Source organism: Mustela lutreola, chromosome 2 (assembly GCF_030435805.1).
Source record: "Mustela lutreola isolate mMusLut2 chromosome 2, mMusLut2.pri, whole genome shotgun sequence".
In the NCBI taxonomy this organism is placed as follows: domain Eukaryota; kingdom Metazoa; phylum Chordata; class Mammalia; order Carnivora; family Mustelidae; genus Mustela; species Mustela lutreola.
In genome coordinates this window covers 176,684,271-176,712,233 of record NC_081291.1, presented here as the reverse complement: position 1 = coordinate 176,712,233, position 27,963 = coordinate 176,684,271, and the positions used below count along the sequence as shown (strand labels likewise).

General features: G+C 37.8%; 1 protein-coding gene across 3 annotated transcripts in view; it reads left to right on the top strand.

The window, feature by feature from the left end:
• Positions 1 to 3,548: 3,548 nt before the first annotated feature.
• TBC1D23 (TBC1 domain family member 23) overlaps positions 3,549 to 27,963 on the top strand; it is a 58,513-nt gene continuing 34,098 nt past the window's right edge. The window contains exons 1-4 of one of the 3 annotated variants that reach the window (XM_059164355.1): positions 3,549 to 3,829; positions 25,016 to 25,127; positions 26,489 to 26,594; positions 27,550 to 27,754. In XM_059164355.1, the coding sequence (XP_059020338.1) occupies positions 3,777 to 3,829; positions 25,016 to 25,127; positions 26,489 to 26,594; positions 27,550 to 27,754 (476 nt within the window). In that variant the 5' untranslated portion in view covers positions 3,549 to 3,776. Of the gene's footprint in view, positions 3,830 to 25,015; positions 25,128 to 26,488; positions 26,595 to 27,549; positions 27,755 to 27,963 lie in introns of those variants that run through there. The other 2 variants (XM_059164354.1, XM_059164356.1) reach the window with 2 other exon arrangements.

Genomic DNA, 27,963 nt, shown 5'->3' with positions numbered 1-27,963 from the left:
CCCTCTCCCACTTCCCCTGGTTGTGTTCCCTTTCTTGCTGTGTCTCTCTCTGTCAAATAAATAAATACAATCTTAAAAAAATAAAAATAAAAGTCATAACAATTGAGGTAAATGGCAGGACAATGAGATTTCTTAAAGCACAAAATACTCAGAAGTTACACCTGTAAAAATCTGCAGCTGCTAAGAAATGCTCTGTGGCCATAGCATGGTCTTTGTCATCTCAGGAAGTGAAGTGTATTGGGGAAAATGTGGACAAACAAGATCCAGAGAAAGAAGAAGGGCTTATGGTAAGAAACCCATCAGCAAGGGTCAGTAATAACTCAGCAGCTTGGAGTTCAACAACCCAGTGTGGTTTTTGTCCTTCCAGAAGATGAGACAAGGTAAGGGTAAAGTGTGGATGACCCTGATCCAGAGCAAGATAAAGAGGACAAAGGGCTTTGTGGCCAGAGGAATCACCTACCAACCTAGATCTATCGGAACTGTAGCTTGGATGTTAACAAGCAAAACATGAGGAAACACCATACACTGTGGAAAGTAAACAAGTAGAACCTGCTCAAGAAAGAGGAACCAAAGGCATACCAAGTTTCAAGGACTTCACCTAACAATCAGATTTCTAGAATTAACACTGAAGGAAGAGGATGTCATCATCTTGGTGAGTATCATGAACTCAGAGTGAACTCAGCAGAACACAGAACAGGCTGATGAGTAAAGAACAAACGAAAATATTATCATTAGCCAATTTCAAGTGAGATCTTGTTCCCAATGGGTTATATATTCATATCATATTAACCCCATCTAGGACTGGCTACAGAATTTGTGGGAGGCCCTATACAAAAAGAAAACAAGAGACCTCCTGTTTCTAAATCATTAGGAGCTTCCAGATGGCAATAGCAGAGCACTAAACCAAGTGCAGGGCCCTTCTAAGCACAGGGTCTTGTGCTGTTGCCTAGGTTGCATGCTCATGAAGCTGACTCCGGCCCTATTAAAAAGAGAGGAAGTCAGAAGTTTTGACTTTACTTCTACAAAGTGAAGAAGTGCTCGAAACGTCAAGTGAGATATTTTTAATGAAATAATACTTTTACCAGAGTATAAAGCAATCACTGATTTAATTATACGAACACGAATATTACAATTGAGGATTAGAAATGCCTTAACCAGTAAACAATAGCATGTCAAGTCACTGATATAATAGTTTTTAAAAAAAATAAGTTGAAACATTAAAAAAAAAATTTATTTAGTTATTTGACAGAGAGAGAAAGAGAAAGCACAAGCAGGGGGAGTGGCAGAGGGAGATCCTGATTTGGGGGTTGGGGGCTGGATCCCAGGACCCTGGCAATCAGGACCTGAGCCAGAGGCAGACACTTAACCAACTGAGCCACCTGGGCACCCCAACATAATCATTTTTTTTTTTAAGATTTTATTTATTTACTTGACAGAGATCACAAGTAGGCGGAGATGCAGGCAGAGAGAGAGAAGGAAGCAGGCGCCCTGCCGAGCAGAGAGCCCGATGTGGGGCTCATCCAAGGACCCTGAGACCACTACCCGAGCTGAAGGCAGAGGTCCAACCCACTGAGCCACCCAGGCTCCCCCAACGTGATCATTTTTAAAACCATTTTAGAAAAGCTTCTGAAAACCCACCAACAGTTGAAGGGATACAGTGTATGTAAGTCTTGAGGTTAGGATGGTAAATTGACCTGGATGCATGCCTTTTATTCTTTTTGATGGTTGTTATCAAAACCCTCATTCCATGTTAAAAGAAATCTTCCCCACAGAAGGATTGAACATCACGCAAAGATCCTGGGCTTGGAAGTGGGTATAGTAACCTGTGGCTCTGCATCATCCCCCTTTTGGGAAGAGAGTAAACATGTTCTTGGTTGTTAATGCTTATTTTAGTCAAATAGGTCTAAAATTATGAAAAATTCTGTATACCAGAGTCTAGACTCTTTAAAGAACATTGAAAACCTTCTGTACTACACTTCTCAGCTCTTAAGAAACAAAATATTAAAAATATAACTGAAGCCATTTCTTCCCATTCCCCTAAATGTAATTCTGAGAACTGCAGAACTTTTCTCAGATAACAACTTGTCCAAACTGCTGCACTAAGAGACTTGACCAAACTCTAGCATAGTTTCTAGCAACTTAGACTCCAGGCCTCCCACAGAAATCCAGCTCCTCATTAAAATGCCTGATTGAGAAAGTTCAACCGCCAGAATTCACTCTTCGTTCTAGCCAATCCTGATATGTTGCTGACCTCTCTTTCTTGGAGCATTTATTAGAAAGGGCTTACAACTGTGAATATGTTTCTCTTACAACTTAAAAGTGTCCTTCTCAAGGACCTAAGAGTCATTTCTTTGAAATGTCATCATCTGGAATGATAGGGCCTTATCTCCCAGCCTCTGTGGGAGGATAGAATCCTAACTTCAAAAACTGCCAACTAGCAGACCCAGCGAGCATAATCACAATCACACTGGCTAACCCTTTGTAATTTTTCACTTCTCTGACTCTAATGAGCTCCCACTCTCCCTACTCCCTCATTCTCCCTTTTAAACCTCTAATCACCTCTGCACCAATTGGAATGGAGCTCCTCTCTTTCTCCTACTGTCAGTAGTTTCTGAATAAAATGTTTTCACTGCTTTAACTAATGTCTGGCTGTATGAGAAATGCCATTCCAGTTTTTCTATCTTTTCCCTTCATTTTTAAAAAAGCACATATGCACCTATTCATCAAACAGTGTATTGTACTGCCCATTTTTAACACCAAATAGAAACGACACCATACCTTACCTAACCTTCCGCAATCTGTTTTGTCCATTTATTCATATTGCTACATGCCTTTCTACTTCCTTTGTTTTGGTTTCAGGGCTTGTAAAAGCATTTCCCTAGGTTCATCCTCCTGCGCTTGTGCACGCCAGTTATGGACAAGGGGAGACAAGAGGCTGGTGCTTCGATGTCAGTGATGTGGCCCGAGCTTGGATGTGGAGGCCAAGGTGCCCATACTTGCGAAGAGGAAAAGAAGCAGGGTGGGAAGAGAAGAAACGTGGCAGTTCTGTTCGGAACTCCAGGAATTCTGAAATCTAAATTTGGATTTTTAATCTTCCAGGTTATTAAGAAGATATGTGTCAAGGGGGTAGGCGGGAGCATATTTCCTTTGTTTTTAGCGCTTGTTTTCAAACAACTTTATTCAGGCAGAAAGTACGTGGCCTCCATTTGTACTTTTGACCGCGCCCCACAAACAGGAGTGGGCGTGACCTTTCCTCAGACCCAACTCTCCGCAAACCCAGTTGTTACAGTCGGAAATGACTGAAAAGTGGCTAACCTCCTACCTTCCACCTTCCCTGTGGCATTCCCCCCTCTCCTATTCTTTCCACCAGTTAAGGTTCCCAGTTCTGACTTTGCTAAGTAGGACGCCAAGAGGTAACGAAGAAGCCAAACGGACGCTAACAGGCGACGCTCCCAGAGCCTTTTACCAGGTCACGCTCCCTCACCCAGCTCCGCCTACTCTCCCGGCGCTCGCATTCCGTCCGGGCCCCCGGGGCATCCTGGGACACGTAGTCTTTGAGAGGGCAACAGCTTTGACCAAGTCTCCTCCCCCAAGCTGGCTTTCGCGGTGGGGTTGTCGTGACGTTGCGTTCCTCCCGTCTCTTCCCTCCTCCCTTTTTCTTTTCCTCTCCAGAAGCTCAGTCTCAGACTTCCGAGGATCTTTTACGACGTTGGGTCTCCGAGTCGGTCCCGGCGCCGGGTCCACTTTTCGGCAAAGTGACGTGGACGTCAACAGCAATGGCGGAAGGAGAAGAGGTCCTGCCAGAGCCAACGTCAAGCGGTGACGGCTGGTGAGTGAAGCCCAGGGCTGATTCTTATTGCCCTTCTATTCTTCCTTTTCACCGTCCTGCCCGTCCGGGAGACACCAGCAGGCTCCAGCATGGAACGGGAAGACCCTTCCTAGACAAAGTCCACTGCCGTGCCCCGCCCCCTCTGCCGGCCGGGTTCTTTCAGCCAATTCCGTCAAGACAGAGGGGCTAAGGCCCGATTCCAAGGGAGAGGGGTGTCACCCGGGTACTGGGCCTCAGTTCGGTCCTCCGCTTTCGTTCATCGGTTTCCAAAACGTGCTGGAGAGGGTGGCTTCAGGGCTGGGTTTGGCCGGAATACGTGGCCCTGGGAGTTAGAGTAGGTTGGTTCGGAAGGAAGTTTCGCGGATACAGATGTGAGGCACTAGAATACCATTTGAAGACAGGACCCTTGAAATGACCACCGCAGCCTTTGCCTAGAGGTTGAGAGACATATTCAGGGAAGATCCTTCCCACAGAGTTGAGCTGTTTTTTTTTTATTTTTATTCTAGCGTTTATTTCTTGTTTTACGTTTCAGCAGTTTCCACTATTCGTCTCACACAAGTCGTCTTTTTTCTTCTGGTCACTTTCCTCACAGCTCAGTCTTTACAGCTTTGGATGCTTTCTGGACATTGCTCTAGGTGCTCCCAAGCCTTTGCATGCTTACCTGACTTGTACCCAGAGTTGGGGAGCGGGGAGGGACCTGCAGTAGTAGTGGAGTTTGTCACCCAGTGTCGTTAATCTTTGGGAAGGGCTCCTCTTTTTGAAATAGTGGATCTTTACAAAATATTTTTAGGGACATTAATATCATAAAAAAAAAAAGATGAAACCTTTAGAGGCTTTTTGAATTTTTGTATTTAAGTATGTTGACCGCATGTATTTAGATAGTTTCAGATTTGCTTTTTCATCATGTGACATGTATACAGCTCATCTAATAAAGCTGTTTTCCTAAAGTTTATGCAAGACATTTTAGACACGGATTTTAATCCTGAGATGGAAATCATTGAAAGGGATAGATAATAACTGAGAAATTCAACTTTCAACTAGCAGACATCCAGTATTACCTTAGTGCATGCATGTACTCTCCAAGGTGTAGGAGGAAAACTTACCGGTGACCTACATTTAGTTTCTTTTTTCAATTTGCTTATATTAGAGCTGTGACAGTTACACTCAATAACAAGGTAAAGTTGATCCAGCTCTTTGGGAATGTGAGTGAAAATGTTACGGGATTTCAGGGGGGGACAGAAAGCCACTTCTATTTGCAGTTATTGGAGAAAGCTTCATGGAAGCAAAGGTATTAGAATTAGGCCTTGAAGAATCAACAGGATTTAGACTGGTGTTGTCCAATAGAAATAGAATGTGAGCCACATATGTAATTTAAATTTTTCTTTTCTAAGTTTTTTTTTTTTGCTTTTTTTAAAAAAAATTATTTGACACAGAGAGAGATCACAAGTAGGCAGAGAGGCAGGCAGAGAGAGAGAGGAGGAAGCAGGCTCCCCGCTGAGCAGAGAGCCCGATGTGGGGCTCGATCCCAGGATCCTGGGATCATGACCTGAGCTGAAGGCGGAGGCTTTAACCCACTGAGCCACCCAGGCGCCCCTTTTTTAAAACTTTTTAAGTAATCTCTACACCCAGCCTGGGGCTTAAACTCAGAACCTGAGATCAAAAGACACATGTTCCACCAACTGAGCTAGCCAGGTGCCCTCTAATTTAAATTTTCTAGTAGCCACATTAAAAATTAAATAATGATAACAACAACAACAAAAACAGTTGAAATTATTTTATTATATCTAAAATACTATTTCAGTATATCATTGTTGGAAGAAACCAATTAGATAATTTTATATCTTTTTTGGTAATAAGCCTTCAAAATTCAACATGTATTTTTCTTTTAGCCTATATCTCAATTGGATCTAGCCACAGTGCAGATGTTAAATAGCTACACATAGCTAGTGGCTAACATTGGATAGTGCATTCAGAGTAACAGATGGGAAGGGCCTCTGAATGGGGTAATAGTGTGAGCATGGACATAGGCAAGAAAACTAATGATTGTTTGGACAGTGAGGACTAGAACGTCATGAAATTTGTTGTCTTGGAAGTGTTAATCTTTTATATCATAAACTGACTTTATTCAGCTCACTCACCATGAGAAATGTTTCTAGAGTTAAAATATCTTTGAGAAGTTCTTAGGAGGATTGTGAGTATGAGTCTGATTCACAGAGGCAAGGAACATGGAATTAATGGTTGTTAAAGGTAGTATTTGTTCTCTTCTAGGGCTACTGTATCTTTTGTGTGGCTTTTAGTTTTTGTTGTTTTTATTTTCATGAATGGAGGAACCCCGAGGTGTTCTTTGATTTCTGCTCTCCTTCCATTCTCATGTAATCTTTCTCTCTTTTCTCTGCTTACTCCACTCCGGGATGTCCCCTCGGAGTGAGTTTGAATATAGTCAGAGAAGACATTTGGATTTGGAGTCATAGATTTGGAAAGCCTCTGTTCTTAGACTGGTAAATGGATTGTTATGGAATGGGGAGGGTTTACTCTTCCCCAAAAAAAGTCACTTTTTTTTTTTTTTTGAGAGAGAGAGTGTGTGTGTGTTTGTGTGTGTTGTGGGGGGGGGGTTGGTAGAGGGGCAGAGGGAGAGGCAAAGAACCTTTATCTTAACCAGGCTTCTCGCGGGGTTCCCATCTTATGACCCTGAGATAATGACTTGAGCTGAAATCAAGAGTCACATGCTAAACTAGTTGAGCTACCCAGGAGCTCCAAGTCACATTTTTATTGTAATATTTCCTGAAATGTGTTATATATCTCATTGCCTAACCTAAACTTAGCTCAGTGACTTAGGGTCATTCAGTTTACAGAGTTAAGTGTATAAGAAAAAAACTAGGTCCCTGTCCTCAAGGAATTTGTGGTCTAGTTAGAGGAGGCACATTTAAGATTATCAATTACTGGGGCGCCTGGGTGGCTCAGTGGGTTAAGCCTCTGCCTTTGGCTCAGATCATGATCCCAGGGTCTTGGGATCAAACTCCGCATTGGGCTCTCTTCTCAGCAGGGAGCCTGCTTCCCGCACCCTTCCCCCACCTCTGCCTGCCTCTCTGCCTACTTGTGATCTCTGTCAAATGAGTAAATTAAAAAAAAAAAAATCTAAAAAAAAGAATATAAATTACTATTATACTTTTGTAATACAGTGAGACCTTTCTAGGCAGAATGGGTAGATAGTTGCTACATTAAATGAATGGCCCCATACAACCATCTCTTTTTGAGATTGCTTTTTGTTAGTTTTTTTCTGTTTTCTTTTCTTTCTTAGTAGTATTTCTCAGTTTGTTCTTAATCTGTGATACTGGGTAGCTAACCGTGTTAAACCGTGTGTACATTTGTAAAAAGGTTCAGGATGGAGCCCAAAGATCTTAAAAGTACAAGATAACACTTACCCATGTATTTTCACTTATGTTCCACGCCAGTGCTTCTCAAAATTTAAATGTGCATTATAGTTACCTGGGGATCATGTTAAAATGTAGATTCAGTAGATTTGCTTGGGACCTGAGATTTTGTATTTCTGACTGGTTAGCTTCTAGATGATGGCAGTTTTGCTGGTTCATGGACCATATTCTTTAGCAAGATTCTAGATGATGTATAACTTGAAATGAGTTAGCCAGAGGAATTTATCTCTATATATTTCAGTTCTGTTTTTTCACATAACACATTATGCTGTAATTTATCTCATTAATATGATTTATCATTGCTGTTTACATAGTGAACTTCTCAAGGGCTGTGACTGATAGCAGGTGGCTCAGTGGATGTTTATTGTCTGAGTGACTTTTGTAAAATCATGTGCAATAACATACCAACCTGTCATTTCATATACATTTTCTAACTCCATTGTTTTTTTGAACTGTGTAATTGCTTGTACACTCACCTTTTATGAAAAACCAAAGATACTAGAAAATAGCTCTCTAACTTTCTGAAACTGCAGCCACACAAGCTCAGAGGGTCTGGAGAAATCTTTTAAAAATGTTTATAGCAAGTTTTTTTTTTCTATTAAGTCAACTCTACTAATGTGGATCTTGAGCTCATGACCGTGAAATCAAGAGTATCATGTGCTACTGTCTGAGCCAGCCAGGTGCCCATGAGTTTGAAATTATTTAAATTTAAACAAGCTACTGCTTTGTAAAAATCAAACAAGTATTTAATTTTACAATTCAAAGGTTGATAATTATCTTCTCGATATTGAAGTAGTCAGCCTTGAATTTGAACAAAAGTTTCTCATTTTCTGAGGTTTTCTTCCCAACATAAGGCCTAAACATCTAAAGTCATAATTTCAAAAATGTTTTTTCTGTAGATTTTAATTTTACAATTGTTGGTATTCTACGTTCAGTTTAAAATTTTTGTAGAGTATATACTTTAAAGTCATGATTTTAATTTATTGCTAAACTTTTTAAATTATTGCTAAACTTTTCTTAAAATTGTAAAAGTAGCAGTTCGTAAAGCTTTTATTTTTCATTTGAAATGTGAATAGAATTGTCTTGGGAATAATAGGGTCTTTTTCAAAGTTCTGTGCACTTTGTAAATAGTGTTCTCAGTGCTTCCCAATTCATAAGCATTGAAATATGAGGAGAGATTTAAGGAGTAGGTGATTGCAATTTCAGAAATGATACAATCAGTAAAGAAATACATTTAATATGAAAGAGAATGGAACTTGTTTTATTTTTATTTTATTTATTTATTTATTTGACAGAGAGAGAGATCACAAGTAGACAAAGAGGCAGGCAGAGAGGGAAGTAGGCTCCCCGCGGAGCAGAGAGCCTGATGCGGGACTTGATCCCAGGACCCTGGGATCACGACCCGAGCCAAAGACAGCGGCTCAACCTACTGAGCCACCCAGGCGTCCCGGAACTTGTTGTTTTAGAGGAATATTGACAGCTTGTGGTTCTGGGCAGACTGGATATATTACCTTACAGATAACGAAAAAAATGAAAAGGAAAATAAAACTTATTGTTTTGAATTAGGGGTTTTTAAGTGACAACTGTTTGATTTTGTAAACTAAGTAGAATGCAGACAATGATTAGAAATTAAGAAGATGTTAAAAAAAATTAAAAAGACTTATTTTGTTTATAGTATTTACATTAATGTTTTTCTTATAATTCATATTTTACTTTTTTTTTAAAGATTTTATTTAGTTATTTGACAGATTACAAGTAGGCAGAGAGGCAGGCAGAGAGAGAGGAAGGGAAGCAGGCTCCCTGCTGAGCAGAGAGCCTGATGTGGGGCTCGATCCCAGGACCCTGGAATCATGACCTGAACTGAAGGCAGAGGCTTTAACCCACTGAGCCACCCAGGCGCCCCCATATTTTACGTTTTTAAAGGTAATTCCTAAATAATAATTCACTTCTAGGATTTTACTCCTTTGGATTGTAGTACCTGGTTTTTGCATGCCAAAAAAAAAAAAAAAGTATTCAATTGGTTTACTTTCCTTTATTTGTACTTACTGAAAACAGTACAGGTATATTCCCGATCTTAGAGGCAAGTCAGGTAATTCAGGAGTACCCTGTTAAGTGTGCTGCAATACACAGCGAACTTATGAGTAGGTGTCTTCTGAACAGAATTGATAAACTATGTGTGGCAAATCATTTCTGCTGCTTACGTTAAAATATGAATTCTACTTGGAATAAGCTAAAAACAGTGACTTCCCTTTGTATCAAAAAGCAAGCCAGAGTTTAGCAAGGCATTCAGCAGACATTAACTAAATTCTGGTTATATTCAAGCTGCTATGTGGTGTTTTAGAAAAAATTTGAGACAGATTTAAAACCAGAAGCCAGAAGTTGCATTGTTCTGACTTGCTTGAATAGGATTATATAGCTTGAAAGGGGACAGTGCTTGAAGTAACTTACTTAGGTATTGAGAATTATGAATGGAAAATAAATTAGGTATTGAGAATTATGAATGGAAAATAAATCAGTCCCTCATGTTAGACTTACAAGAGCAAGTTGTTTCTTGTGGAAATGTAAGAGCAGTAAGTTAAGAGCCAGTTTAAAAAAACCCTATTTTCTGGGGTGTCTGGGTGGCTCATGGTTTAAGCCACTGCTTTCGGCTCAGGTCATGATTTCAGGGTCCAGGGATCGAGCCCCACATTGGGCTTACTGCTTAGCAAAGAGCCTGCTTCCTCCTCTCTCTCTTTGCCTGCTTGTGATCTCTGTCAAATAAATAAAATCTTTAAAAAAAAAAAACCTATTTCCTGAAAAAACCCATTTCCTGAAATTTTAAGTCTGTCTGACCTTTGACCTGAGCTGAGAAAATGATCAGTAATTAAATAATTAAATCATGTGTTCAAGTTTCCTCTCTTTTTCTTGAGGGTTAAAGGAGTTTTTTCTTATCCTTAAGCCAATACAGCATTTCATAGTTGGATAGAAATGCTGTAGTGTGTGCTTTTCTTGCTTTAAAGCAGTTGTTACATAAAACTAAAAAACATACATAAAACATACGTTATGTTACATAAAATATAAAAACTTGCTGTGGTGATATTTAATAATTCTAGCAGAATATAAGAAAGTACTATATGTTTTTATAGGACTTTATATCAATGTAATGCTTGTATTTGTTTTCTTGTTTGGTTTTTACAACATTTTCTTGAGAAGGGGAAGTTATGAATTATTGTAGTTTTCTGGTTAGAGATGAGAAGACAGGCTTGGGATGGTCAGATGACAAACCTAGTTAGTGGAAAATCTGGGACTTAAAATTTTGTCTCTTTCAGCCCTGTGCCCTTTCTAAAGTTGATTGCGTAAATATTATGTATTTCACATATACTTGAACAGACACCTAGAGAGAACCCAATTAAAAATATGGTAGTCCTGGAGTACAAGGGTAACTCAGTAGGTTAGATGTCTGACTCTTGGTATCAGCTCAGGTCTTGATCTCAGGGATGTGAGTTCAAGCCCTGTCTGTGTTGGGCTCTACTCTGGGTGTGGAGCCTACTTAAAAAAAATAAAAGTAAATAAAAATTAAGATATGCTAGTCCTATGCTCAATCTGTGATTTGAAAGACACAGTAGTCTAACATGTGCATTTTTGAACATATGTATTTATCTGTGGCACCTGTAAAGCTATAAGGATATGCATAAGCTGTATACCACTTTGTCTGTCTTACATGCACAAGAAGGGACAGTTCATGACTGATATGGTGGGATGTGATACAGAGCATTATATACTATAGCTTTTTTTTTTTTTTAAAGATTTTATTTATTTATTTGACAGAGAGAGAGATCACAAATAGGCAGAGAGACAGACAGAGAGAGAGATGAGGAGAAGCAGGCTCCCTGCTGAGCAGAGAGCCTGATGCGGGACTCGATCCCAGGCCCCTGGGATCATGACCTGAGCCGAAGGTAGAGGCTTAACCCACTGAGCCACCCAGGCGCCCCTATACTATAGCTTTAAACCTCTTTAGTTTTCATAATATATTCTCATACCCTAGCCAAAAATAAATAGATTAGTTTTTGATCTTGAGATATTATGCTTATATATTTATATTTAGATAATATGTACATATCTGAAGTGTATTTAAATATATTTAAATGTATTTGTATAATTATCTTAAATATGTTATATGAGTAATATGTATACCTATATTATGTATAAAATAGAATTTTTATTTACAGTCTGTGAAAACATAATAATAATACTTAGAAAATAGAAGTAATTATACAGTTAAGTAAATTCATCAGCTTAGTAATTTTTTTTTTGTTTTATTTAGGGATATTGGAGAAACAAACGAGTTTTGGTTCTTTTTTCTTTTTAAAGATTTTATTTATTTGAGAGCAGGGGAGCCCTTGAGGAGGGTAATTAGGAGCAGAGGGAGAGGGAGAAGCAGATGATCCTCCCTCCTGCTGAGCAGGAAGCCTGATGAAGAGCTTCATCGCAGGACCTTGGGATCAGGACCTGAGCTGAAGGCAAATGGTCAACCGACTGAGCCATCCAGGTGCCCCAAGAAACTTGGTTTTAAGATAACTCTCTTGTGGTTACTTCCCCTTTCAGGAGTTTCCTTTTTTTCCCCTCTTTTCAGGAGTTTCTGGCCCCTGTTTTGAAGTACTAAGGTGACCCATAGAAGAATATATTTATCTCATACGGCGGTGCAATTAAATACTAGCAATTCTTGAGCTTTATTTTATAGATTCTATTTAGACTTAACCACTGATATAAGATTCTCTGATATGAGATTCTCTTTAATCAAATAAATTATTGATGATTGCAATGCAAGTTAAAAAAATCTATTGTGTGGGGCACCTGGGTGGCTCAGTGGGTTAAGCATCTGCCTTCGGCTCAGGTCATGATCTCAGGGTCTTGGGATAGAGCCCCGCTTCCGGGGTTCTCTACTCAGTGGGGAGCCTGCTTCCCCCTCTCTCTCTGCCTGCTGCTCTGCCTACTTACGATCTCTGTCTGTCAAATAAAATAAAATCTTAAAAAAAAAATCTATTGTGTATTTCTTTGCCAAACTAATCTCTTCTGGCAGGGTGCCCTTGGAAAGACATGCAGTTTTATCACCTCATTTGCAGTAGTGTTCCTTTATTTTCTAATATGATGGTTTCAAGGACAGGATTATTGGTAGTATTTCATTTCTCATTACATTTTAGATAAATTGGAAATTTGTGATAGAAATAAGTAATGTGCTGTTTTATGTTGACTTATGTTTTCATCCCATTCTTTCTCTTTGGTAAAGGGCATACTCTATTTTCCAAATAAACTACTGCTTTGGTGGGGTGGGGGAAACCTGGTGCATTTCTTTGTGCAATAAAAATGCTAGAAAGTCGGGGTGCCTGGAAGGCTCAGTTGGTTGAGCATCTGGCTCTTGATTTCAGCTCAAGTCATGATCTTAGGTTCCTGAGATGGAGCCCCACATCCATCAGGTTCTGCACTCAGCAGTGAGTCTGTTTCTTTCTCCCCCAACTGGGTATGCATGCACTCTTTTCCTCTCTCTCTCAAAAATAAATAAATAAATCTTGAAAAAAAGAAGTAATGGAAAGTAACCTCTTATGTATAGAAAAGAACAGTTTATTAGGAACTTTTTATTTTGAGGAAGCATGAAAGAGGAAAGGGTTTGGAGCACTCTTTAAAGTCAACTTCCCATTAGTAAAGAAGATATTCTTTCATTTTGCAAGCAAAGTCTTACAGCAAATGCATTGCAACATTATACATAAAGTTAAGAGGAGCTGCTTAAGCTGCTTTTTTTTTCTTTTGCTTAGGCAAAAATTCCCGAGTTTTTTTTGTAGCAGAAGGGGCGCACCCCTTTGGTAGCATTGGTGAGATTTGATCTGCATGGATTATGGATAAAAAATAAGTGAAGATTAAAGCATCTGTTCCATTTGTAGTTAGTTAATTTTAGCAGTTGATAGAGGAGAGTTCTATGATCTCTGTCTCCTTTGCCTTTTGCAGACTGCTGAAATAATGTAGATACCATGTTTGTTTGGCTTGTTAAGAGTAGAGGACTAACTTTATATTTTTTTTTACTTAGCATAAAATCCTGCTTAAATATAAATTCTGAGAGGATGTATCATTTGGTAAGGGGATCTCCCAAAGCTGCTTTTGTGGATCTGATCCTGACACAAAGTTTCACTGATATATATGTATTTTTTTCCCCCTAAAACTGGTGAAGGGGATTTTTCTTCTCTTGGCATTCAAATATACATCTTGTTAAAATGCTGTAATAAGTGTGTTTAATTCTGACAAAAATCCAGATAACATCAAGATTTCACAATTAACCATATTGTGTTCTCACAGACTGTAAGGTAACATGGTAATTTCTTAATATGTCTCATACTGTTTGTTGTTAGAAAGTTTTGATGGTTTGAGGGGCACCTGGGTGGTCCAGTTAGTTAAGCATCTAATGCTTGATTTGGGCTCAGGGTCGTGAGATGGAGCCCCACGTCAGGCTCCATGTTGGCTGTGGAGCCTGCTTGTGATTCTCTCTCTCCCTCTTCCTCTGCGTCCCCCAACCCCACTCACCAGCTTGCTTGCCCTCTCTCTCTCAAAATAAATAAGTAAATAAAATAAACCATTTTTTAAAACAAAAGTTCTGATGGTTCAAGGTTGGTATTTAAAAGTAAGTTACACATGGGGCTCCTGGGTGGCTGAGTTGGTAGAGAATGGGACTCTTGATCTTGGAGTCATGAGATCAAGCCCCGCATAGAGCTTACTTTAAAAATATATAAATAAATAAAATAAAAATAAGGTACACAGTACATATAGTGGTTATTGAACTTCATTCATATCTACTGTAGGAGTGAATGTGTAACAAAGTTGTCTTATTTCCATTTCTATCAAATAGCACACAAAATTTTCAGGAACTAATTAAAGAGTATTGGTGTGGTAGTAATTTGTAACCAGTTTGCTAGCAATAGTAGCAAAGTAAGTTCAGACCAAGCTTTTGATGCTGATGTGTCAGGACCTGGACATTAAGACATAACCAGAAATAAGGAGGCACAAAGTAAGTCATGGAACCACAACTTCACATGTGCAGCTTGACACTGTTACACAATCTGCTGGTACTTAGAATTAGTTAGCTGATCATTTTTGAGTTTTCAGTAATTGATCAGAGACTTGTGCCTGGATGTAATATATATGTGGGCAGGCTGGCCTGTCATGGTTTAATCTGTGCTCTTAGTGATTTACATTCTGGACAAATCAAAATAGGCTGCACTTCAGAAGGAGCTGCTCCCACCATTTTTGAGCAGGTTTCAGATAACAGGACTTAAAATAAAACTTGGAATTGCCAGCTAGTGTATAGGCTACATGAGAGCATGACTTTTTGTTCATTGCCTCCAGTTCCTCACATAGTGGCTAGCAGGTGGTGGTGCTTTATATATATTTATTGAAGGTATGAATAAAAGAGTACTTTGGGCAGGGAAGGAAAATTCACAGCAAGGGTTAGAGAAGTATAGGGAAATATCGGAAACTTAAGGAGAATGTTTTAAGGAGAGAATCTAACTTTGCAGAGTATGTAAAGAGGACAAGGACTGAATTAGATGATTAATGACTTTTTTGAGCAATTACAGTGTAAGGGTGGGATTTGAGTGAATGAGATTAAGTAGAGGTGAGTGGTGACTACTGTTTGCAAGGAGTTGAACTGGAAAAGGAGGGGGAAAAGAGAACTTCAAAAGGGAGTAGGTCATGCATAGGACCTGTTAAATAAGTGAATGTGGAAATATTTGAGGAAACAATAATCACAGTCTGTATTGTTCTTTATATTTTTGAGTGCTGTAAGTTTTGAGTCCATTTTATCTCTTGGCTCTGTTTAATACTGCTAGCAGACGCAGAAGTTTGAGTAATAGCCAATGCAGTAGAAATAACATGTTTAATATGTTTACATAGCAGGCTTTGGGCTTGTATGATTACCTTAATAGCGCAGCTTTAAAATTTTTATTTTTAGTGAAATAATGTATCTTAGACCCCGACCACTTTAAGGTACCAAATTAACTTAAAAATTAAAAATTTTTTTTTTTTTTTTTTTTTTTTTTTTTAAAGATTTTATTTATTTATCAGAGAGAGAGGGGGGGAGAGAGCAAGCACAGGCAGACAGAATGGCAGGCAGAGGCAGAGGGAAAAGCAGGCTCCCCGCCGAGCAAGGAGCCCGATGTGGGACTCGATCCCAGGACGATGGGATCATGACCCGAGCCGAAGGCAGCTGCTTAACCAACTGAGCCACCCAGGCGTCCCAAAAATTAAAAATTTTTAATAAAAAATTGGTAATTGTTTTTTCTCTATGGTTTCTCTTTGAACTTTAGGTGATTAACATATATTCTAGGTCCCATGTGATCTTTTTTTATAGTGGATTAGATTTTTTAAAAATTTAATTTCAGCTAGCCAACAATAGTACATCATTAGTTTCAGATCTAGTGTTCAGTGATTCATCAGTTGCATATAACATCCGATGCTCATCACATCATGTGCCCTTCTTAATGCCCATCACCCAGTTACCCCATCCCTGACGTGCTACCCCTCCAGCAACCTTGTTTGTTTCCTGTACAGAGTCTCATGGTTTTTCTCCCCCTCTGACTTCTTTCCATTCAGTTTTCCCTACCTTCCCCTATGATCCTCTACAGTGTTTCTTATATTCCACATATGAGTGAAACCATATGATAATTGTCTTTCTCTGATTGACTTATTTCACTCAGCATAATACCTTTCAGTTCCATCCATGTTGATGTAAATGGTAAGTATTTATCCTTTCTGATGGCTGAGTAATATTCCATTGTGTATGTGTATATATACATATACACACATATGTGTGTGTGTGTGTGTGTGTGTGGTATGTATATGTATGTATACACTACATCTTTATCCATTCATTTGTTGATGGACATCTCAGCTCTTTTCACAGCTTGGCTATTGTGGACATTGCTGTTATGAACTTTGCAGTACAGGTGCCCTTTGAGATCACTACATTTGTATCTTTGGGGTAAATACCTATTAGTGCAATTGCTGGTTTATAGGGTAGTTGTATTTTGAATGTCTTAAGGAACCTCCATACTGGTTTCCATAGTGGCTGCACCAGCTTGTACTCCCACCAACAGTGTAGGGGGTTCCTCTTTCTTCACATCCTCGCCAACATTTGTTGTTTCCTGTCTTGTTAATTTTAACCATTCTGACTAGTGTGAGATGGTATCTCGTTGTGGTTTTGATTTGTATTTTCCTGATGCCAAGTGATATAGAGCATTTCTTTATGTGTCTATTGGCCATTTGTATGTCTTCTTTGGAGAAAAGTCTGTTCATGTCTTCTGCCCATTTCTTTTTTTTTTTTTTTTTAAAGATTTTATTTATTTATTTGACAGAGAGAGATTACATGTAGGCAGAGAGGCAGGCAGAGAGAGAGAGGAGGAAGCAGGCTCTCCGCTGAGCAGAGAGCCCAATGTGGGACTCGATCCCAGAACTCTGGGATCATGACCTGAGCTAAAGGCAGCGGCTTAACCCACTGAGCCACCCAGGTGCCCCTTCTGCCCATTTCTTGACCAGATTGGTTTTTTTTTTTTTTTTTGGGTGTTGAGTTTGGTAGGTTCTGTATAGATTTTGGATGCTACATCATTTGCAAATACCTTCTCCCATTCTCTAAGTTGCCTTGTAGTCTGGTTGACTGTTTCCTTTGCTGTTCAGAAGCTTTTTATCTTGTTGAAGTCCCAATAGTTCAGTTTTGCTTTTGTTTTCCTTGGCTTTGGAGACATGTCTAGGAAGCAGTTGCTGTGGCTAAGGTCGAAGAGGTTGCTGCCTGTGTTTTCTAGGATTTTGATGGATTCCTGTCTCACATTCAGGTCTTTCAAAAAGGATTAGATTTGGGGGCGCCTGTGTGGATCAGTGGGTTAAAGCCTCTGCCTTTGGTTCAGGTCATGATCCCGGGGACCTGGAATGGAGCCCAGCATAGGGCTCTCTGCTCAGCAGGGAGCCTGCTTCCCCATCTCTCTTCTGTCTGCCTCTCTGTCTACTTGTGATCTCTGTCAAATAAATAAATAAAATCTAAAAAAAAAAAAGGATTAGATTTTAAGGATTTGGAAAACTGGTGAAGTTGATTTGGTTTATTTGGTAGACTGAGAGGCTTAATGGGTTAAAAAAATTTTTTTTTTTCCATTCAGAGAACATCCTGTCTAAAGTTAGAAATTTATCTCAATATGCTCAGGTGACAGGAGTATTATTCTGAAGTTGAATAGGCTATGAGAAATCATACTATCAGTAAGTTGCTGGGAATGATTACTAATTGCTTAATTCTAGGGCTTTTTCATTATTTTGTATGAATGCCTTCTATTTCTTTAAAAAAACATTTATTGAGTGTTACTATTGCCTTTAAATATTTATCCTTAACTAAGTGAAGAGTGACTTCGTGTTCCTACGTACATGTTTTCTCTTTTCTTCGTTTTATTATTGTTTCATTTGTCTCAGGATTTGTGTCATATGTACCCGTAAATGGTTCATGTGAGCAACTACTGTCTGACAACTACAGTGAAGGCTTCATTGCCTATGGAGACTATCCAGAAAGAGAGAGTTGAAAAGGACAGATTCAAGCAAGCTGTAGGCATTAAGATGGAATTGAAAGAGGAGTGGGAGGGATACACTGGTAGAACAGAAGATAATTCATATGCTGTGTGAATACTTCCTACCTCTTGCTTCATGGTACTGGTACTATCTGATACTATCCCCATCTTATAGGTGAATAGTAAGTTTGTATTCTAGGTCACATAGCTGTTAAGTGTATAGAATCTGATGTCACATTTTCTGATTTTAAATTTTATATTATTTTCTCTGTAATATGTTTCCTGAAGGACTTTATATTCTCAGTTTCTTGGTGGTCTTGCTATTGAGCTGCCCTGTCGACGACGTTTAGGAGTTTGTTCCTTTCCCACAATGGTAGTTAAATGAACTGCTGTTAACTTGAGGAATTGAAGAGGCAAGGAAGTTCTTACCCCTTAACCTAAGGTGTGGCTTGAATCCTTCATATGATAAATTCCTTAATTGAAATGGTAAATGAGGGTTTGACACAGTAGCTTCATTTGAAAGCCCTAAATTAAAACGCCTTGATCCAGTTACTTCTTTTGTAATGTTTTTATTGACATATAATTTATGTACCTTAAAATTTAGCCATTTGAAGTATATATGCAGTTCTGTGGTTTCAGTGTATTCATAGTATCAGGCAGTCATCACCATGCTCTAAGTTTAGACTATTTTTATTACCCCTAAAAGAAACCCCCTACCCATCAGCAGTCTCTCTAATTCCTTGTCACTCCAGACCCTTGACAACCACTGATTCTGTCTGTACATTTGCCTGCTTTAGACATTTCCTGTGAGTGGAATCATAGTATGTAGCCTTTGTGTCTGATTTCTTTCACTTAGCATGTTTTCAGTTTTTATCAACATGTTATATGTATCAATAGTTCATTCCTTTTGTTGCTGAGTAATATTCCATTGTATGAATATGTTATATTCTATTTATTCATCAGGTGATGGACTTTTGGATTCCTTCTACCTTTTGGCTATTATAAATAATACCTTCATAAGCACTGATGTACAAGTTTTTTGTTGTCTTTTTAAATATATTTATAAAACATTAAATATATATATTTAAAATATATTAAAACATAAAATCATATATATTTATATAATATTAACAATTAAGTTTTACTTGTAAAACTTATAAAATGTAAAACATATATAACATTTATAACATTAAGTTTTACCATTTTAACATGTGCGATTCAGTAACATTAAGTACATTCACAGTTAGGTACAGCCATCACTCACCACTCTCCATTTCCAGGATTTTTCATCATTCCAGACAGATGCTTTGTAACTAATAAACAATAACTTCCTATTCACCTCTCCTACCTCTATCCTTGGTTAACTTACATTTTCTATCTCTATGAATTTGAATATTTTAGGTACCTAATATAAATATAATCATATACTATTTACTTTTTTGTGACTAGTTTATTTCACTTATCACTTGTCTTCAGAGTTCATCCAAGTTGTACTGTCAGTCAGAATTTCCTTCCTTTTTAAGGTTGAGTAATAGTTTCATTGTATGTATATACCACTTTTTTTTTTTTTTAAGATTTTATTTATTTGACAGAGATCACAAGTAGGCAGAGAGGCAGGCAGAGAGAGAGGAGGAAGCAGGCTTCCTGCTGAGCAGAGAGCCTGATGCGGGGCTCAATTCCAGGACCCTGGGATCATGACCTGAGCTGAAGGCAGAGGCTCTACCCACTGAGCCACCCAGGCACCCCTATATACCACATTTTGTTTACCCATCCATTGGTAGACATTTGGCTTGTTACCACTTTTGGCTATTGTGAATAATGCTGATATGAATGTGGATGTACATATAACTGTTTGAGTCCTTGTTTTTAGTTCTTTTGGATTCCCAGAAGTGGAATTGCTAGATTATATGGTAATTCTCTGTAACTTTTCAGTAACTGCCAGACTTTTTCCATACTGGCTATTCCATTTTACATTCCCACCAGCACTGCACAAGGATTGTAATTTCTCCACATCCTTGTCCTTTTTTTGATACTGGCCATCTTAATGGGTATGAAATTTAATGTGTCCTTTTGATATTAGCCATTGTATGTTCACATCTTGTGAATGTGAAATGGGTATCTCATTATGGTTTTGATTTGAACTTCCTTAATGGTGTGCTCACTTCGGCAGCACATATACTACAATTGGAATGAACTTCCCTAATGGCTAAAGATGTGAATGTCTTTTCATGACTTATAGGTCATTTGTTTATTTATTTATTTTTTTTGAAGGAAGAAGAGTTGTCAGATGCCTTGGAAAGGTTAAATTAAGGTAAAGATTTGGATATTAGGCAGGAAGTGGGGAGGATAGCAAGAGTGTCTCTGTGGAGGGGTAGGGGTGAAAGAGGGAGGAGAAATGATGGGGCATAAAGCCAAAAAGTTAAAAACAACTCTAATACCCATTAACTGATGAATGGATAAATAAAATGTAGTAGAGGGGTGCCTGAGTGGCTCCATCAGTTAAGTGTCAAACTCTTGATTTTGGCTCAGGTCTTGCTTTCAGGGTCTTGAGATCAAGCCCCAAGCTAGGCGTGGAGCTTGTTTGGGATTTTTTCCCCCTCTCCTTCTGGCCTCCCCTTGCCCCAGCTACCCCACTGTGTGCATGCTCAGTCTTGTGTGCTTGTGTGTCTCTCTCGCGTGCGTACATGCACAAAAAGAAACAGTAAAATGTATATACATGCAGTGCAATATTATTTGGCAATAAAAATCACGTTCTGATACATGCTAAAACATAGAATTTGAAAACATGGTAAGTGAAATAAACCAGACACAAAGACGACATAAATAAGATTCCATATATAAGATGTCCAGAATTGGAGCACTGGCTGGCTTAATTGAGAGAGCATAGCATGCAACTCTTGATCTTGGGGTCATGCTCATAGGGCCCCATGTTGGGTGTAGAAATTACTTAAAAATGAATAAACTTTAAAAAATAAAATGTCCAGAGTAGGTAAATGTCTTGAGACAAAGTAAATCAGTGGTTGTCAGAGGCTGGGAGCAGGGTGGGAGGAGTGGAGAGTGGCTGATAATGGATATGGAGTTTGAATGCAGAAAGGTATACATTTAAAAAAGGAGAGATGAACTAAGTCGTGTTTTCATCTCTTGTTTGGAGTATGTCTAATTAAAGTTTCATCAGTTTTTGAAATTATAGGGAAGAGAAGCTTTTAGAATATGGTTAGGGGAAAAACAATTTAGAGAATAGTGTAGGGGCGCCTTGGAGGCTGTTAGTTAAGTGTCTTACTTCAGTTCAGGTCAAGAGATCAGGATCCTGGAATCAAGCCCTGCATCAGGTTCCCCATGAAGTGGGGAGCCTTCCTCTCCCTTTCCCCTGCCCCATCACCTCCTGCTTGTGCTCTCTCTATCAAATAAATAAGTGAAATATTTAGAAAAGTGTAATATACAGCCCCCCTCCACACACACCATGGCAGGTTTTCTGTGACTCTAAACTTTTAGGAACACAGCATATATAATCTAGTTGCTTTTAAAAATTATAATTTCAGGGGTACCTGGGTGGCTCAGTGGGTTAAAGCCTCTACCTTCGGCTCAGGTCATGATCCCAGAGTCCTGGGATCGAGCCCCACATCAGGCTCTCTGCTCAGCGGGGAGCCTGCTTCCCCCTCTTTCTCTACCTGCCTCTCTGCCTACTTGTGATCTCTGTCTGTCAAGTAAATAAACAAAAAAATCTTTAAAAAAAATTATAATTTCTGGGGCGCCTGGGGGCCTCAGTCATTAAGTGTCTGCCTTTGGCTCAGGTCATGATCCCAGGCTTCTGGGATCAAGCCCTGCATTGGGCTCTCTGCTCCACGGGAATCCTGCTTCTCCTTTTCTCACTCTCCCTGATTGTGTTCTCACTCCCACTGTCTCTCTGTCAAATAAATAAACTCCTTAAAAAAAAAGTTATACTTTCATATGGATTTGTTTTATGGCTTATTCATAATTATGTACATATTCATAATTATGTACAGAATTTCAAATTGAATTTATTAGTCCTAGAAGCATTTAGAATCCATGTTTAATTTGGTAGTGCTTGAAAATTCATATTCCCCCCCTTGCACCACCATGTCTTCTTAACTTTCATTGTCCAAATACTTCCTTATGCTAGAAGTTCCCATTTGACTGAAGAAGAAAAGTCTTACCCAGTTGCTACCTTGAATAAGCATTAAACTAACTTCATATGAATGTAGTCACATTGTTTCCTTGCTATAATTCTAAAACAATGTGTGGGTTACAATGCTTAGATTAGGTGATTTTTGCCACAGAACAAAATCTGTGGTGTGGGGATATTCTGGCTTTTGTTTGTTTGTTTGTTTGTTTGTTTGTTTTGCCAGAACAAAATCTAGGTGAGGGGATATTCTATTATGTTTTATTTAGGTTTTGAAAATATGTCATTGATCGATCATCAGCAGTAATCTATAGTATTATTCTAACAGATACGGTTTTAGTGTCACAAAAGAGATCTGGGAAGAGATTCATTTCTCTTACTTTGCAAACCCGAAGCTTTGAATTTGCTTTGCCATGAACCTTCTGAGCAAAATTGACAATTATTTTTCAGACTTAACTAGGGTAAATGGACAAGGCCTGTACTTTTTCTATTTTAGGACCTGCCTGAGTGTGCAGTACATTTCTACCAGTCTTTAGTTTGTGAAGTCAGTAAGAAGCCACTGTCACCAAAGAAGATTTAAAAAACTGTAACCCACCCAATTATACTCCACCAGACAGGTGTCTTGCTTTTGAATGTTAGGTATTGCATAGTCAAAAATAGAAGGAAACTTGGGTTTGGGGAAGGAAAATTTTGTTTAAGAGCTAAGTGCCATAGAGTTTCTATCTTTTGATAGGAACTTGAGCCTTATATGAATTATTTAACTTCACTGTTTTCACCTGTTTTCCTGCTTTAGAAGTGCATTTGTAATGTTGAAGGTACAATAACTGAACTTTTTGAATACCTTGTTCAGGAGATAATGTTACTTTTAATTACTTAATTTGTGAGACATTCCTTTTACTACTTAGTTTGGAGCATCTTCTGGCTTCTTGCTCATGGTTGTACTGCTAGAGACCACGTTTGTGGTTCCCTGGGAGCAGCATCAAAGAATCCAACAGCAGCTGTATCAACAGGGATATGCTTGTACATTGTTATGATTTAAAAATGTTGAGGGGTGGGCATTTTGTCCCACAATACTGACTTTGTTGTCTGGAATAGTAAGGGATTTGGCACAGTTTCTTCATAAAGAAACCAAGGGTTTTTGCACTGAAAAATGGAAAAATTCTAATTCTTCATTTATTTGGTAGAAGAGTTCTATCTCATGCATTGGTGTTTTCAGTTCATTTATATACTTATCATTAAAAATATAGCATTTAAAAAAATACAACATTTACTCATTTTCTTTTTTTCATGGTTGCAAACAGTCTTCCAGATTCTAACAGGCTCTCTCATACATTTTGGCCAGAAGATAATAGATAAAACCCATTCTTCATCAGCTATAGGCCTGAACCATTTCTCAACAGCGGACTTGAAATCTCTTGCCCTCACTTTCTCCTCCAACACTTTGGTGACTATATAGCAAAAGAACAAAATGTTTCTTGCTTGGTTACTTGTTAGTTTTTTATCCTTATGAATTTGTAGTAGCTTTGTTAAGAAAACTCTCAAGTTTGATCACTACATTTGTGTTGAATATGAGCCTAAGTGATTACATTTTCATTTAATTCCTTCCTCTTAACAGGGCAGCACTTTAGTAAACTTAACACTTCTTGGGGTGCCCGGCTAGCTCAGTCAATTAAGCATCTGCCTTTAGCTCAGGTCATGATCCCAAGGTCCTGGGATCGAGTCCCGTATTGGGATCCCTGCTCATTGGGGAGTCTGCTTCTCTTTCTCCTTCTGCCTGCTGCTCCCCTTGCTTATATTCTCTCTCTTATATTCTCTTAGTTTAAATTTATACATTTAAACTAAGATTTTTGGAATCCTATCAGTAGGGGAGATTTACATGGTCTTACTGAGAGGATGTGAAATGGGAGTAAATTATTTTTCTCAAAACCACCAACACAAAAATTTGATAAAATCTTGGTTTCCTGATGATAGTAGGATACTATCTTTTTGGCTGCTTTCAAGAATTTTAGAAATTACCTAGTTGAATTGTGGATTTTTATTTGTATAGATTTTTTTAATGTATTGAATATTTAAATTATAAAGAATGAAACTTCAGCTTTTGAGAATTCTGAGGGAATTAGTTATTTTAAGTGGCTATTTCATGGCTAAAAATCAATTCATAACATTTGTGAAAGTTTTTAAAAAAATGTATTCTTTTTAACTATATACAAACAAAATTTATTTTGTGTTTAATTTTCTCTTTAAATGTAGTAGACTGAGCATAACTGCTTGATGATTTACTTGATGATGTTGTATTGTTTTGCTTTAATATGTAAGGCAGTGATGCCATTAGAGCTTTTTTATTCCTCTAACATTAATTGGACGCTCTATGCCAGGCACTCCTCTAGGTGTTATATTTGTATAACTTACGTGCTGAGTGTTCCCATATTGTAGTGCTTTGAATTCTTGGCAGAATTTTATGATTTCTCCTCCTTGCCACTATTTAGCATAATATTAGGTATATAAATTCTAGAACCTGACTACTGAAGTTTGAGTCTTGGCTCTAGTATTTACTTGATAAATGGTCATAAGCTGTATAGCTCCTCTTTTCCTCACCTTCTGCATATGTAAACTGAGGCCAGTGATGATTGTGGTTACTTCATGGGGTTGTTGTGAGAATTAGAAAAACGCAGGCATAAGAGTTTGGAACTGCCTGGTACAAAGATAGTGCTATATAAACTGTTAGTCATGACTACTACCACGAGTAGTGCTATTACTGTGACTTTTCTTCAGTGCTGTCAGCTTGCTTGCCCTGTTTTCTCTTTTTAAATTTCTTTAATCTTAGAAAACATAACTAAGCTTGTTAGAAATAAATGCAAAACAAGAGTAAATTGCATGAAACCTGAGATTCCCTTTCAAGCGGATAAAATGCCTTGTATGCCTTGGCATTATGATTTGGCTGCTGAGAACCTTCTTTTAGTAGACACAACCTTTAACAGGCCAAGCTTATAAATGAATCTTGAATAAGAAAAAATAAGAAGTAAAATTGATCTATTAAGGACTTGTTTTTTAGGGAAAAAGATCTTGAAGAAGCTCTGGAAGCAGGAGGTTGCGATCTTGAAACTTTGAGAAACATAATTCAAGGGAGACCATTGCCTGCTGATCTGAGGGCCAAAGTTTGGAAGGTAACTGGAAACTAAAACAAAATGTAATCACTTAAGAATAACATTTGAGAATTTTTATGTTCACTTGTTTAAGTTGTAGAAAACTTTATTATCTTAGGAGCATGCTGCATCTTGATAATTTATCGAACAGAACAGCTTACTGAAATGTGTATTTCTGTCATGTTTGGTTATTTAATAATTCAGGTTTTGGAAGGCAATGTTTTTCTTTTGTAGTTATTAGAAATGATGTTTATGAAGATTGTTAAATGAAATGGGACAGTGCAGCCAATGAGTAAAATAGGATTTATAATTGCAGCTGGAATTACCTTAGCTACGTTAAAGACAAGATGGGGAGGGTATATAGGTCTTTCTGGGTGTTAGAATTACAGGATATTTTACTTTGCTTTATTTTCCTCTTCAGCTGTTCTCCAATGTATGTGTATTACCATTTTTTAAAATATTTAAATTAAGATTTTGTTGATTGCAAAAGAAATATTCACTTTTGTTAAAATATACAAAGCATAGGATAAGATGAAAATCATCTGCTATCACCTATAGGTGAAACACATAATTATGTCTTGGTATATATCTTTTTATATTTTATTCTCTGCACATATATATGTAACAGAAATGGAATTATAACTGTATATAAAATTCTGAATGCTTTATTATAGAAATTTAAAACACAAAAGTAGAGACTTGTCTAATGAACCCCCATGACCTGTCACTTAGCTTTGTTAACATTTGGCCTATCTTGTTTGATTAGTATCTCCATCTTTTCCTCCCCACTCCACCTGCTGGTAGCAAATCCTTGGTAGCACACTGAAGCACTTTACTATGAAAGTCTAGAAGATAAAGACTCTTTTAAAATAAACATAATACCATTAAACTGAAAAAAACACAAAAAAACAGTGAATCCTTAATGTGTCCTCACATGTCTGAAGGAACAGGGGCTCTTTCTGGGGTCTCTTTTATAAGGACACTAATTCTATTATGAGGGCTCCACCCTCATGACCTAATCACCTCCCTAAGGCCTCACTTCTTTATAACATCATATTGGGGATTAGGTTTCAACAATGAATTTTGAGGGCAAGGGACACAAACATTCAATCTATAGCATTGATGATGTTTGCTTGAAATAAAGGTTATTCATTGGATTGATTCATAGTAGTAAAATTTAATGCACACACTTAAAATAAGTGTGTTCATTGTGGTATGACTTAAGGGATCAAGGATCAGCATTTGTTGGAGCATAAATACATTACTTTGTAATCTTAGAAGTATGCATTATTATTTCTAAATTCAGGACTTTCCATTATTACAGCATTTTTTCGAAGAATGAAAATGGCATATGAAGCTAGTTGCTTTTATCTTTCTTCCAGATTGCTCTAAATGTTGCAGGAAAAGGTGATAGTTTGGCATCATGGGATGGTATTTTAGACTTGCCAGAACAGAATGCTATTCACAAAGATTGTCTTGAGTTTATTGGTAAGTTTAATAATTGTTTTCAAACAGTGAAAATTTTGAAAATACTATTTTGAGGTAGAGGAGTAACTCTGTTAGAATCATCTTGTTATAATTGGGGTATGTTGTGTTTGTGAAGGACTGCTAAATAGAACGTCTTTTGAAATTCTCATGAAATAATGTCTAGTATTTTTAAGAAAGAGAGTCCAATTTCCAGAGTTTTTTAAAAATAGTTCTTCAGGTACCTTTACAGTTTTAAAACTGGGTTTTTTTGTGTGTTTGTGTAAAGATCTGTATAATTGTCTATAGTCTCCACGTTAAAGGGGTCTGCATTCCACAAGTTTATCTATACATCATAGGTAATGATCTGCTGTGAAAAAGCTATTGTAAGTCATGGGTGAAAGGTTTCTAATCACTCCACAAGGTCTTTTTCATGAGTAAATGAATTTAGTGTATATTTTAAATTTATCTACAGTTTTTGGTGTCTTTCTGTTACTTTTTTCATCACATTTTAGTTAAGCTTTGATTAGCTAGGCTTTGGTGTACTAACCACAACAGAAACATTGCTGGTGTGTGCAAAGGAAAGGGAATTTGGTGGTAGAGAATGGATGACCTTCCATGACAAAGTTATAGAGGCAGCTGCCCGTTATGGGGTAGATGCTAATCTGTTGCTTCGAAAAAACCTTTTTGCTTTCCTGGAATATGGGTTAAGCCTATCTTTCTTATCTCTCTACTTCAGATTATTTATTCTTATGTTCAACATATACATAGGTCAAGTATTATTGAGTTAGTAAATACTGAATAGCTAGTAAATACTGGATAAATATAAGGAAACATGTACTTTCATGTAGTTTTATTTTGTCCTTGTCACACGCTAGGTATACTAAGATAGTATCGTATGTTTGTAAACAAGTGTTATGTGCAGTAATGGAGTCTCTGACAGGACCTTCGTAACTTATTTTTGACACTTATTTTCTAGAACAGCTTCCAGTGCCAGAAGAGAAGGCAACAGAATTACTTTTGGATATTGAATCTGTAATTACCTTTTACTGTAAATCACGTAACATTAAATACAGCACGTCTCTTAGCTGGATACATCTGCTGAAACCATTGGTGCATCTTCAACTGCCTCGCAGTGATTTATACAACTGCTTTTATGCTATCATGAATAAGTACATTCCCAGGTAAAATGTGATTTAGTTATCCTAGTTTTAAAAATGAATAAAAGTCTAGTTTGCTTTGAATTAAAGTTGTAAGATTTACTTTGGTGGTAAAGAGGTTCAAATAATTTTTAGGGTTGTTTTGAGTCTTAATGGTTATTAGACTTTATTTTTGTGGTTGTAGACATTTTAAAAATTTATGAATTTTAAGAATTTATGCTTGTAGAGTTTAT